This window comes from Musca autumnalis, unplaced genomic scaffold (assembly GCF_047663935.1).
Source record: "Musca autumnalis isolate F117 unplaced genomic scaffold, ASM4766393v1 scaffold_5, whole genome shotgun sequence".
NCBI classification, from domain to species: Eukaryota; Metazoa; Arthropoda; class Insecta; order Diptera; family Muscidae; genus Musca; species Musca autumnalis.
In genome coordinates, this window is record NW_027412088.1 from 93,187,129 (window position 1) to 93,202,083 (window position 14,955).

Here is a 14,955-nt window from a genome sequence, read left to right on the forward strand (position 1 = left end):
ATGCACTTGACTTTTTGGTAATAACTAAATGTTTGCAAATCAATGAAAGTGCAATAAAATGGTGCATATTACCACGATTTATTTGCAATTAAGAATTTTATCGTATATGGAGATGTACAGTCATAACTATTCAATTTTCAAAATCTGTAATTTGAAGAAATGGCTAAATAATTAATGAAATCAATAATAGGTCCCAAACCAGAGACAAAAGATTAATTCTGTAATTGAAAACGGTTTTGGAGTATGTGTGTTACATGAAAAAGGCAGAAAAGTATTACATAACAAGTATTCATCACGAAGGGTTAGGAAAAAGTTCTCTCCCCGCAAAATATAAAGCAACGAATCAGATTTGAAGAGAAGATTTCAAGCCCGTTAAAGTACTTTGATGACGTTATATTTTCTGATGAGATGAAAATTATGTTGCACTATTACGACGGAACCCAAAAAATATGGCGCAACCCTCTCACAGCCCTGGAAAATAAAAATGCAATACATACTGTAAAGTTCGGAGAACTGTAAGTTATGGTAAGGGCATAGACAAATGAAGTGTATAGACAAAACATTACTCATGTTGAGTGCTGTCAACAGACTGAAACCAAAATACTTAACATTTTTCGAAGTCGATTTTTGAGAAAAATTGCAAGATTTTCTTTTACATCTGAGGATGTCGATTCCGTCAAAAACTAACCACATACAGTTTTTGTTTTTAATTGTTTTTAATTGAGTTGTTCTGTAAACGAAATCGATGTTAACAAATGAATCGTATAGACAAAGGATTACTCATTCGATTTGTTGCTAGGTTTTGCCATTTTTGAGATATAGAAGTTCAGGTCACAGTTTTAGGTTTTTTGTTAGGTTTTCGCGAGTTTGCTTGAAAACGGCATGTACTGTCAAAATGGGACTAAAAAAATCTTATAGCTGTGAAAATTTCGTAATTTTTTCCTAGGTTGTACCATTTTTGCGATATATAAGTTAAAGTGGGGAAATTGCAGTCGTGACATTGTTTCATATGGAGACGATACAGTCAGTGAATTGTCCTAATCTGAACATCTATATCTTACAAATGGTAAAACCTACAAAAATAACATAAAGGAAAATTTTGTAGAGAATTTTCTATGCTACAACAATTTCTTTATTCCATTTTGAAATGGAAAACCTAAAAACCCCCAAAAAATGTGAACTTTGAACGTGATTTGTTTAAAAACGCTCAGGTGATTTTTTATTCCTAGGTGTAAGCTCCTTAACCGACCCAAACAAAAATACTCAACGTTTTTCGAAGGCGATTTAAAAAAAAGCAATATTTTCATTTATACATTTATCTGAGGATGTAGATTTCGTCAAAAACTAACCCCATACAGTTTTTGTTTGAACAAAATATGATCACAATTGTATTTTTAATACAGTTGTTCTGTCACCAAACTCAATGTTAATAAAATTGGTGAGAGCAGTCCTATGTATATACAATCCGTTTTTCTATGGCATGGGGTTGTACATAAAGCAAGGGCTTTGGTAAAATACGGATTTCGGAGGAAACATTGAAAAATGATTTAATCGACAACGTCAACATTGGGTTTTTGGACTCTGAAAATTATAATATAAACTCTACCAACACAAGACAGTCTATACAGACGTAAATCTTATTTACGTAGGACTTGGTTGTTATACAACTACAACGAAGACATCGACACTAAAGTCCAAAGTCCAAATATTAACCCCATTGAAAATTTATGGGTTCATCTGAAGAAAGAAGTCGGGAATAAGACAGCCCACTAATATGAGAGACTTAATAAAGATCGATGGCACAAATACCAATAAAATAAGACATTTCGAATTGTATTTTTTTAAATCCTAGGAGTTTAAAAGCTGTAATTGATACCCGAAGTAGGTATACGTTATATTAAGACCAACTTTTCCTGAAAGTCCCGATACGATAAATGTTATACAAATGAAATTTGTATAACATTTAGATAACTAAAACAGTCAAATGTATACATTTTTCGCAGAATACTTTCTTTGGACATCCTCAATGTTCATGTGAAAAAGAATGTCAAAAGTCGACCAACCCTAAATATGTACATATAAAATGTATATGAAAAGTTTCAACACATATGTAAAAACATATCGTGTAAAGTATCCATTACATATTTAAAATTACAACGAAAATAAATACATTTTTGCTCTGCAGAAAAATTGCAATTTTCAATACATTTACTATTCAGTGAAAAAAATCTGCGTTTTTGAATAATGGTTATTGAATGATTATAGTATAGTATATTTCTATTAACGCTGAATATTTTAAGACAAAATAATTAATTAATGGCCTGTTTCTCTAAGATGATTCGAAATCAAATCCGTTCGAATTACTGCCAACCAAACTCCTGTTGTTGTAGAAAATATTTGTTTGACTGAAAACAAACATGACTCATAAATTTTTATATATTTTTCAAAAAAAAAACGTTTGGTAGTAGTTTGAACGAATTTGTATATGTATCGTATTAATGAAACTGGCCATAAATCTTCTTATGATAAAGATTGTCGATTTGTTATACCCTACACCACACTGTGTTAAGGGGTATTATCAATTTGTGCATTTGTATGTAACATGCAAAAGGAAACGAAATAGGTCAATGGTTCCTTTCGATGATCTACATAGCATCACATTCTGAGTCCATTTATACGTGCCGGTCCATTCGTTAATGCACTTTTGACGCATTTATTATCCTATCCGGGTTAAAATTTATGATGGTCACAATTTTGACCAAAGGACTATAGCTTTTGACGAGAATAGGTTGAGATTTGGATATAGCTCCCATATATTCTCCCGATTCCGTATATTCTATCCACCAAACAACTATTTTAAAACAAATGTGTAATGAAATCTGTTCAGTAGTGCGATTCACAAACTAATTTTGTGAGTTATCGACAAGTGTCGGTAAAATTAAAATGCTTATAATTTCGGTAATTACCGAAAGAATATGTGGTAATACCTTAAACTGTCGTAATTTACTGGATAAAGAATTTGTAAATAGGAACGGGTGAAACTATACTCTGCATTTTAATGTATTTATTTATTATCCTCCTTTATATTCGTGTGAATTCTCCGCTAACGAAGTAGCGGGCACTTGCTAGTATATATATATACATATAACATATCATATATGCATCATTGAAATATTATTGTACGATCACCAATATCCGAATAACGGGTGAGTAAAGAAAGAATAAGATATCAAAACGGGGACCTTTACTAACGAGGTCCACTAACGAGGTACAAAGACGACCTAATTACAAATTTCAGGTAGGAGAATGTAACTAAAACCTTTAAAATACCGAGATTTGAATGTAGCGTTCATTTGGGCTATATCAAAACGTCGATCTCTACCGACAATTTTCAGGCGGAAAGTTTTTAGTCTCAAAGATGTCTAAATACCAAATTTCAGATGTTTCAGTAAGATGTGGTTAAAACCGTCATTCAATATACCGAAAATCGGGAGGAACGCTACTATGGGTCCTATATGAAGACGTGGATTTATACTGATAATTGTCTTCTGGAATATTTTATAACCTCATGGAAGACAACATACTAAATTTCAGTAATTTCTCTGGGACATTGAAGCACAACCTTCACAATATCGAAAATCCGGATGTACCATTATATGGGGGCTATAAGAAGGTTTGTAACTACACCGACAAATTTCCGGTGAGAAGTTTTATACACCCAACGAAGACTAAATACCAATTTTCAGCCATTTTGCGGTGATAATGAGACGAAAACATTAAATATACCCAATATCGGGAGGTACCGTTCTATGGGGACTGTAATAAAGCGTGAACGCATGTAGTCAATTTTAAATACCAAACATCCTAGGAGTAATACCAAATTAAAAAGCTCAGTTAAAATTTTATATTGATCAAAAATATATGGGGAGTTCTAATTAAAATCGGACACTTATGCAAAAAGTGGTTTTGATTTCCTTTATTTTTTGCTGTGTTGATGCTGCTGCTCACAGGGAAAACGTTTCAGTATTCTTACTAAAGATATCGCGCCATAAAAAACGATTTCTGTAAAAACTATATGCAAAGAAATACTCATAACTTCTTTAATATTGGTCCAAATAGAAAAAAATTGTTTTTTGGTTTTTTTTTATCTGTTGTCTAATAGAAAATAATTGCACAGTGGGCTTGGATGCAATTTTCGCGATTTAAAATGTTAAATAAATTTTTAGCAATGATTGTATTATTCGATTTTCATGGATTTTTTTATTAAACTAGGCCAATTACACATTGATCATAATTTTTTAAAATTTGTCAATAAAATTTTCGTACACACCTGTGTGAAACATATGCTAAACATTTTAAAAACTGTTTATTTTTCGATTTTTAAAGTGATTAGCAATTATTGTACCAGCCGGACAATAAACTAATTAAAGTGATAATCAAATAACTACAGCTTGGCAATTATATGAACGGGCATCCGAGCCGAATTATCTACCAAACACCAAAGTGAAGAGGGATTGAATTTAAGGTATGAAATGGTTAAACCTTCATTAAGTAATACCCACTAATTGCTAAACTATTCTTAAAATCGCAAAATTAAAAATCAACTAAAACATCAATACAAATCTTTATAAATTATTTTATTATTATTTTAATTATTGTTATTATTATTATTTTTTATTATTATGTTTTTTTTTTTGGTAAAATAGCAAATATTTTTTGGCAAAAATAACAAATGTTTTACACTGTATAACAGAACTTCTTTATTGACAAATTTAAAAAAAGTTATTATTCGAATCCCACTACCAAATACGATTTAAAATTTTTGTACTTAGTCGAAGTTCAATACAAAAGAAATTAATAAAATCGAAGAGTACAATCATTTATTGTCTATATTTCATTACCTGATAAAATACAGAAAAGATTTTTTCTATTTGGACCAATTTTAAAGAAGTTATGAATATCTCTTTATACATAGTTTTTATAGAATTCGACTTTTTCACGACGCGATATCTATGGAACGGTTAGTCAAAAAATCTCAAAATATACTGAAATGTTTTTCTGAGGATCAGCATCACCACAGCAAAGAAGAAAGGAAATCAAAACTGCGTATACGTAATATCACGTTATTATACCCTACACCACTATGTGGGGAGGGTATTATAAGTTGGTTTTGGCCAAAAAGTTTGTAACGCATCGAAATAATGGTCGTAGACCCATACTTATATATACCAAAATGAATGTCTCGACGAGCTGAGTCGATCTGGCTATGTGTGTCCGTCCGTCAGTCCGTCCGTCAGTCCATCCGTCCGTCTGTCCGTCTGTCCATCTAAACCTTGTAATCACGCTACAGGTCGCAATTTTGATCGGATCGTCACGAAATTTTGGATGTTGATGGAGGTCCCGGAGGGGAAGAAGCCTATTGATTTTGGTGATGTTCGGATAATATTTAGGGGTCGGAATGGGCAAAAAACTTATGTGGATAAAAAGACAACGTTTTTTTCCAAAGTGAATATCTCAGCTTCTGTATGGGGTATACCAAAAGCAAAACATGATAAGGAAAGTAGAAAATATCACATTTCTAATGATGTAAAGTAGGTTCTCGTAGGGGATCAAATAACGAAGATATCACAATAGTCGCAAATAAAACTCAAATTTTCATTTTTGCGATTTTAATTATAATGACGAATATCACAGCTTTGGTTGGGGACTTTCCAAAAGCAAAGCCTGGCTATGAAAGTAGAAGATCCCATCTTTACAATGATGTAAACAAGGTAGGCGCAGGTGACCAAATAACGGAGATATCGCAATAGTCGGTAATACATCCCATTTTTTCACTTTTTTGGAAATCACGCTACAGGTCGCAATTTTGATCGGATCGTCACGAAATTGTGAGGGTTAATGGGGGTCACACAAATGAAGAAGCCTATTGATTTTGGCGATGGTCGGATAATATTTAGGGGTCGTAATGGGCAAAAAACTTATTTGGAGAAAAAGACAACTTTTTTTCCTAAGCAAATATCTCAGCTTCAATATGGGGTATACCAAAAGCAGAACATGGCCATGAAAGTAAAAAATATCGCCTTTCTAATGATATAAAGTGGGTTCTCGTACGTGATCAAACAACGAATATATCGCAATAGCCGCTAGTAGAACCCAACTTTTTATTTTTGCGATTTTAATAATAATTACGAATATCACAGCTTCGGTTGGGGATCTTCCAAAAGCAAAGCCTGACTATGAAAGTAGAAAATCCCATCTTTACAGTGATGCAAAGTAGGTTGGCGTAGGTGGCCACATAACGGAGATATCGCAATAGTCGGCAATACATCCCATTGTTTCATTTTTTTGTAATCACGCTACAGGTCGCAATTTTGATCGGATCGTCACGAAATTTTTGGGGGCTAATGGGGATCCTACAGAGAAAGAAGCCTATTGATTTTGGTGATGGTCGGAAAATATTCAGGGGTCGGAATGGGCAAAAAACTTATTTGGAGAAAAAGTCAACGTTTTATTTCAAAGCGAATATCTCCGCGTCTAAAAGGGGTATATCAAAAGCAAAACCTGCTAATGAATGTAAAAATCCCATTATTACAATGATGTAAAGCAGGTTGCCGTAGGTATTCAAATAACGGAGATAACGGAGATATCGCCATTTTCCACTTTTTTGGAAATCACGCTACAGGTCGCAATTTTAACTGGATCGTCACGAAATTTTGGGTGTTATTGGGGGTCCCACAGAGGAAAAAGCCTTTTGATTTTCGATAATGGTCGGATATTATTCAGGGGTCGGAATGTGACAAAAAAAAACTTATTTGGAGAAAAGGCCAACGTTTTATTTCAAAATGAATATCTCTCTTCTGTAAGAAGTATATCGGAAGCAAAACCAGGCAAGGAAAGTAGAAAATATCACCTTTACAACGACGTGAAGTAGGTTGTCATTGGTGGTCAAACAACAGAGATATCGCAATATCGGTAATGCATCCCTTTTTCCATTTTTGTGCAATCACACTGTGAAATTTTGATCGGATCCTCACGAAATTTTGGGGGTTGATGGGGGTTTAACAGGGAAAGAAGCCTATTGATGGTTGGCATACATCCCACTTTTCCATTTTTTACTTGGGTTGTACTGTCGATGCACTTAAATGCGTTTCAAAAAAATTGACCTGTGTAAATGAAGACATTCAGAGCAAAGGCATAGCTTAGCGCTTAATATTTTGAATTTTATTAGTCAAAAGGTTATGAACAGGGGAAGTGGTGTAGGGTATCACATACTCGGCCCCGACCCGACTATAGCCTTGGCTCACTTGTTTTTTATTACGTTACTCATACGGCTTGGAACTAACACAGTGAACTAGGAACTAGATTACCCATCTCTAGTCTTCGACGAATATTTCGATGTGTTACAAACGGAATGACAAATTTAATTATACCCTCTATATTATGGCGAAGTTTATAATAATAAGGTATGCAAAACAAATATACATATACCACATATTTTCACTTTTGCTTAATATAATGAACAATAATTTTTTTAATTTTTTTTCCAAAATGCGCACAATAGCCAAAATAAGTATTTTGAATACATTCGAATTTCGGGTTTTTTCCTCAGAACATGTGCCAAAAATCTGTCTTCAAATAAAAAAGGTAAAAATGTCAACTTGTCCCTTAGTCACAAGCATTTGATTTTAATTTGTTTATGATTATAATAATAATTATTGTCATTTTATTTTGATATTTTTCATATAATATTATTTATAAAAACAAAAATAAATATAACAGAAAAAATGTTTAATACTATAAAATATATTTTATATGTTTTTTGCATAAATGTACATATTGTTTATGTAAATATTTTAAATTACTGTAAGTAATAACATTAAACACTCTAAGAAACCTTATTTGATTTTATGACAATACTCGTAGTAGAAGAAAAATATAGAAAGAGGTCATTTATAATTAGATCTCTTATCAACGATTACAAAAACACAAACATTATATAGAAGAAATATTAACAAATTACAATAAGTTATAGAAGTCTTTCGCAAGAAATATTATATGTTTAAGGTTGATCTGTAATTAGTTAACATAAATTCCATTATTTGCCGATTCAATTGGCTGCACTCCAGCTTCTTTAATGTCAAATTGTTGTGGTATTGGATTTTCACTATTCCAACGAATTTGCTGATAGACTTGATAGATGGGATAGAAGAAAAATATCATAATACCTATAAAGAGAAAAAAAATTACATGGTCGAATAAGTAATGGAAATAATAAATCATACGCATCCTTATAAACACTTATGTTGCAATAGACAATAATGGGTGTTGGGTTTAGAGTTTTACCCTGGCTCGACTAGAAATTATCCACAAACGAATTTTATTCCAGACATTAATAAAAAAAAAACGGAAATGTCGCCTAAACACGAAAAACTTCATGAATCTCTAAAATTTGTGATATAACCCCCACATAGGAACTGTGAGATCCGAAAACAACAAAAATGGCATTTACCTATTTTTTAATTTACTCATCGTCATAAAGAGTAAAGTAAATACACCGCAAAAAATCCTATTACCAAAGAAACGGGTTTTATTGTCTTTTTTTGTAGTCGTAACTACTAGCACACAACACACTGTGCCATGCGTTGTTGTTTAAACGCTTACATGTGCACCACCAACTGTTATTTATTTTATTTAATTAGAACATTTATTTCAAATTCTCAGCAAATTAGTGACTACTTGTTTAAAAACTTATTTAAGTGGCTTTTAAATAACTACCAATTTCTCACAACACGACCTTGTTAAAGTAATGGGTTAGTAGGGGAATTTTTAATGAGTATTTTTGCTGGGTTAAACACTTTAAAAATACGCAAAAACCTTGTCTTTAAGCGAAAAATAATTTTAAAAAATGTCAGTTTCAAAATTTCGATTTTAACGAAAAAAATGAACGTTTTTGTCAAAAAATCGGCCAAAAAACCGTTTTTAAATAAAATCTGTCTCGCTTAGAGACAAGATTGTTATGAGTTTAATAATCCCACCAAAATATATGAAGATCGGCAAGCGTTGGCACAGTGGTTCGACCGAAGCAAATGTTTGAATAACAAGATATGCCCGCAGCTAATTTGAATTGAAATTTTCGTCAACGGACAGATCGAATGTATTTAGGGTCTTTTCAGTATTTTTTCAGTATCTTTTGGACATTTGAATTTGCCGACAAAAATGTGAATTAGGATTAAAGTTCAATGGTGTTCCGGAGGACGTACTTGAATTGACTGAATTGATTCCATTACGGAAGTGCATTTTATTTCGGGAGTCATAACTTTTCGATAGATATCGCGCCCACTAGTCATTTTAGTGGATCATGGTATAAGTTTTGGACCAGTATGCCAGGAAGCATGGACTTGTCCGCGGAAAACATAATGTCGCTGTAAATAGGACCACATCGAACAGCATCATTATACATTTCCAAAGGATCTTCAAACAGACCTTAAAATGCACTTGGACACAAATGTTGAACTTTTGTGAGGGATGTACCCTAAGGAGAGAACCGATATGGGCCATTTTAGAAGTTAAACTAAATTTGGATAACATATTAGGAGATCAAAAGTTTTGACCAAATTAGTTGCCTCTTTCAATAGATGTCGTGCATACCATTTTAGGGAATTATCGGAAGTTGTGGGCCGGTATTGCCTAAACTAAAACTAAGTTTAGACAAAATATGACGAAATCCAAGTTTTGGACCAAATCGGTTGATCAGTTCCAGAGTTTTTGTGCTCTCTACCTACTACATATGGCGCCATAGATTTTTTACACCTTTCGGGCTGTTTTCCCAAGAAGTAGTGGAGACAGCAAATGCAAGTTGCTTCAACAAAAATCAAAATGATTCGATATGACCCATCTTCAACTAAGTTTGGACATAATGTTACGAGGGCTAAATTTTGGACCAAATCGGTTCATCCGTTCGAGAGTTATCGTGCGCACCAGCCAGACAGACAGACGGCCATTGCTATATCTACTCCAAATTGTCTGAAATGGATTTCGTCCAAACGTTCTAAAACCATTATTTCGATGAGGCACATTTTGCTCGTATGAAAATTTGGCACAAGATAAAGTAGAAGTCGCAGACAAAATAGAAATTCCTAGTTTAGAAAAATATCATTTTTTGATTTATGCCACTTTTTGAATAAATAAGCGATTTATAGTTAAACTAGGAATAAGCCAAAAAAGCTTCCTCACAAAAAGCTTTTAACGTATTTTCACGCAACAGACTTATCTACTTGTCGCTAACTAACTGTTGATCGTGTATCTTGCATGACAGACGAGCTTTGCTCGGATACAAAACTTAAGACATTACTTGGAACATCTTTTGCCGTATAGGTCTGTTAAAAGCGGGTTTGTAGTCGACAGAAATTGAGAATGTCTCGATCTACACACTTGAGTTTTGTCATGATTTGCCGTGGGGTAGATATTTTGCCAATAACAGGTTTGCCTGTGCAAGATACGTAATGATATTGATCAATTGTTTCTAGCCCAGTCAAAATATACATGCGAATAAGGGGGAAATAACAAGAATTCCTGAGGTGTTACACAGTTTTTTAGATTTTTCTTAAAAACGGTAAAACTTATCAAAAAGCGGCTGAAGTGAAACTTGTACATTCAATTTTTTTTTACAAGAATTGTCTTTATAACATTTAGAACGGAGTACCCATTTTTGAGGTATCGCGACCGAAGTGTCAAATAACACATATGGAGAAATAAGCTGCGTAGATACATTGTGAGGCGAACCGGTTAAAATGCCCACACCTTGTGATAGGTATTTCCATAAGCTTTCAAAGGATACTTTGTAGTAATCGGTTCAGTAGAACCGGGTCTAACCCGGTTTTTTTATCTGGCCTTTCGGGTCAAATAGCTGAACAACTGGGCATCTATTATAATTTGGATAAAAATTAAAAAAAAAAATCGTTTGTTTACACACGTGACACGGTGCGCCTTAACTAATTTTAAATGGAAGGTGCTTACACCTGGGAAGTTTCTGCAGATTCTGAAACCACAATGCTCATAGATGAGAAATGTCAAGAAACAACAAAATCGCCGGAGGGATTTTCAAATAAATCGCGATTTAAGTTCACATTTTTAGGGGTTCTTTAGGTTTTCACAATTTTACTTCGAATGGGTCTAAAGAAAATGTTGTAGCTGTGAAAATTCTCCACAAGATTGACCTTTATGATACTTTCGTAGATTTCACCATTTTTGATATATAGAAGTTCAAATTGAGACAATGCACTGACTGTATCGCCTCCTTATAAAACAATGTCATTACTGCAATTTTTCAAATAAAAATAATATATCTTGAAAATGGTTCAACCTAGGAAAAAATAAATCAACCAGTCTTGTAGAGAATATTCGCAGCTTCAACATTTTCGTTAGTCCCATTTTGATATGACTTGCGGTTTCCAAGCAAAATCTTGAAGACTTAAGATAAAAACCTAAAAATTTGAACTGAACCTCTATATCTCAAAAATGGTAAAACCTACGAAAAAACCTAAAGGTATTGTAGAGAATTTTCACAGCTACAACATTTTCTTTAGACTCATTTCGATACGAGTTGCGGTTTCCAAGCAAAATCGAGAAAACCTAAAAAAACCCTAAAATTGTGAATTTTTATCGCGATTTATTTAAAAATCCCACCGGCGATTTTTTCTGTTTCCTTTATTTTTCTTATCTATGAACATTGCTGTTTCAGAATCCGCGAAATCTTCCCATGTGTAAGCGGTTTTCATCATGCACTGAGCATGATATTGTTTTATAAGGAGGCGATACAGTCAGTGTATTGTTTCAATTTGAACTTCTATATCTCAAAAACGGTAAGACCTACGAAAATATCATGAAAGGCCAATCTTGTGACGAATTTTCACAGCTACAACATTTTCTTTAGGCCCATTTACATAGGTCTCGCGGTTTCCAAGCAAAATCGTGAAAACCTAAAGAACCCCTAAAAATGTGAACTTAAATCGCCATTTATTTGAAAATCCATCCGGCGATTTTTTTGTTTCTTGATATTTCTCATCTATGAGCATTGTAGTTTCAGAATCTGCAAAAACTTCCCAGGTGTAAGCACCTTCCATTTAAATTTGGTTAAGACACACCGTGGTGATTGTCTAATTTGGCAGAAAATGACTCTTTCATGGCATAACTCTGCTTAACTCTCTCCGATTTTGTTGGGTATTTTTAAAGGGTAGGTATAATTGTGCTGTTTACGGGGACACATATTACTTTGGTGGAAAAATCCAGTGACCCTAGTTATTTTAGCCGGTTCGCCTGAATATGTGCATACTCCCCTTATATGTGCATATAAATGATGTGCCTTTTACAGCTATATCTCAAGAATATCTTTTTGATTAGATCAATATTTTTTATAAAAAAAAACGAAAACCTAAAAACTCTTCAATTTTCAACTTTGACCCCGAATAACTTTTTTGCACACATGGGATTGATGGGGACATTGACTACATTTTGGGGACATTTTGACTAACATTGAATGCTGAATACCCCTTTGAATATACATCTCCATTTGGTGGACGGAGAATTGCCGTTGAAATTATAACAATGACCTTAGTTACTTACCCAATGTCACGCAATTCAATATCAAGTGAATCATTAGATCTCCAAATGTCGCAGAATCGATGAGGTCCCTAAACACATTGTAAACAGTTAAACACGTTTGGATGCCCAAGGCAACATAGTTGCCAAAGACAAATGGTGACATAAGTTTGTGACGTTCCTGGTGAAAAAGGAATAAACAAATGAATTGTTTTTTTTTACCAAAAAAATGTTTCACCAGCTCACCTCAGAAATTCCTTTCAACAGCATAATATCAAATATTACACTCATCACACTGAATAGAAAGAGGAACACCAGAGTGGGTAAGCCCGTATTGGAGATTCTTTCTATAAGTAAAAAAGTAGTGGTTAAATATAATTCACAATTTCCTCACACAATTTTGCCCGTTGAAAACAACCCTTCGTCACAAAAATCTCATTATTAGCATTTATGTCATTACCACTACACTTACCCTCTATAACGGTATCCTCATAGGGTTTACCCTCAATAACGGTATCCTCGTTGGTTTTATTATTAAAGGTGCACAAATAAATCAATGTGGAAATGGCTAAAATAACAGCCAAAATTAAGTGTATCCAGCCAACGATAAGGCTAAGAGTTCTCATATTAGGACAACACATTTTAATAAAATTTTCTTTTCCTGTTTTAATTTCCTTGTTTTTTTTTTCTTCTTTCTTTTAAAAACTTCCTGCAATTGTAAACTGTTGACACCAGCCGCTCTCAATAAAGACTAAAATAGTTATATTTTTAGAGCAGCAATGAAAGGATGCTGCTGCCTATTGCCGTCTCTGCCCAACAAGTTCACAGAACAGTAGCAGACATCCAAAAATCCTTTGGCGCCAGTTATTGGAATACCAACAACAAAAAGCGAAGAAGAAGACTCATCCTCCAAATCTGTGACTTCGTTACATTTTTTTTTTGGTTTTTATTTTCAAAGGACTTTTGTTTTCAGTTCAAGTGACTGTAGACTAATAAATTTCAACAAAAGGACATGACTTCATACATTTCAGCAAAGAATGAAATTATTTATTGTTGTTGTTGTTCTTTCGTATGACCTAGAAAACAATTTAACGCACATATCAAGTTACTTTGATAGTTTTTCTCTTTTTCTGCTTTTCAAATGCCATGACATTGAAAATGTGATATTGTGGACTGCAAACATTTTGCATAAATTAATTTTTTATTGTTTTTGGTCGAGTTTTTTTATGAATTAACATGCGTACTTATCTCATTGGAAAATAAATTGGGCTTTTATATAAAAGTTAATTTTTTTAAGAGCAATCAAGGAGGCAAATACTAATTTTGCTTTTATTTTTCAAAAGACAAAAATGGGAATTTTTCTGAAAATTCTCTAAAGGTCGCTACAATGGTCCAATCAATGAAAAAACTTTACTAGTTCATTGTTGTGGCTAGAAGATGGATTCTACAAAAATTTTTGAAAATCGGATCGGATTTTGATATATTGTATAGTCTCGATAATCCGGACACCACATGTTTCGGCGTTGTCCGAATTACCGAGTAGTAACAAAAACATATAATTTTGTACGTTTTAGGGCCATTATTACATGTGTTCTGATGGATTTGAAAATGCAAAAAAACTAGTTTGGAGGCATTAAACCTATAATTTTCATATTGAAAGTTAATGGGAAGAAGCTCCCCCTCGAAATTCAAACATCACATTTAACTTTAACTTAACCGGAACGTTCGGTAAATCCAAACTATAACAAAAGAAAACTTATAATAATGGGGGTTAGTCAGTAATAAGGTCGTTTACTTTATAATAAACTAACATATAAGATAAACGTGTTCATATTAAGCAAATATCGCGGGTGGCGACCTTTTTATGACTGGGAGCAGCTTCCCTGGCTACCAAATTTACTACTTATATTCCACCAGCGTAATTTAACTGACATTTTCTGAGTAATTTTGTCAGCTGAAGTTTCTCTACAACTAATATTTATTTATTCATAGTATTTGTATGGGTATAAACTACGTAGAGCATGTACATACAGTATAGTCTCGATAATCCGGACACCACATGTTTCGGTGATGTCCGGATTATCGAATTGTCCGGATTACCGAGTAGTTACAAAAACATATATTTACTAGATAATAACCTGACACCTAACCAAAACGAATTCATGTTAAGCTAATATCACGGGTTTTTAGACTGGAAGCAGCTATCCTGGCTATCAAATTTACTTTTTCGTTTTACTCATCCAGCGTAATTTAGGTGAAATTTCCCGTGTAGTTTTGAAGTCTAAAACGTCTCTACAATTGGCTTATATTTATTCATATTTTTTTTCGGGGATATAAACTTCGTAGACCATGTACGGA

General features: G+C 33.4%; 1 protein-coding gene across 1 annotated transcript; it reads right to left on the reverse strand.

The window, feature by feature from the left end:
• Nucleotides 1–8,076: 8,076 nt before the first annotated feature.
• Nucleotides 8,077–13,274, reverse strand: LOC141386689 (uncharacterized). Its single transcript, XM_073955609.1, has 4 exons — nucleotides 13,070–13,274; nucleotides 12,844–12,944; nucleotides 12,622–12,778; nucleotides 8,077–8,225 (listed from the first exon to the last, which is right to left on the reverse strand). Exons 1-4 carry the CDS (start codon nucleotides 13,236–13,238, stop codon nucleotides 8,077–8,079), a joined length of 576 nt encoding a protein of 191 aa, XP_073811710.1. The 5' UTR covers nucleotides 13,239–13,274.
• Between the last annotated feature and the right edge of the window lie 1,681 nt (nucleotides 13,275–14,955).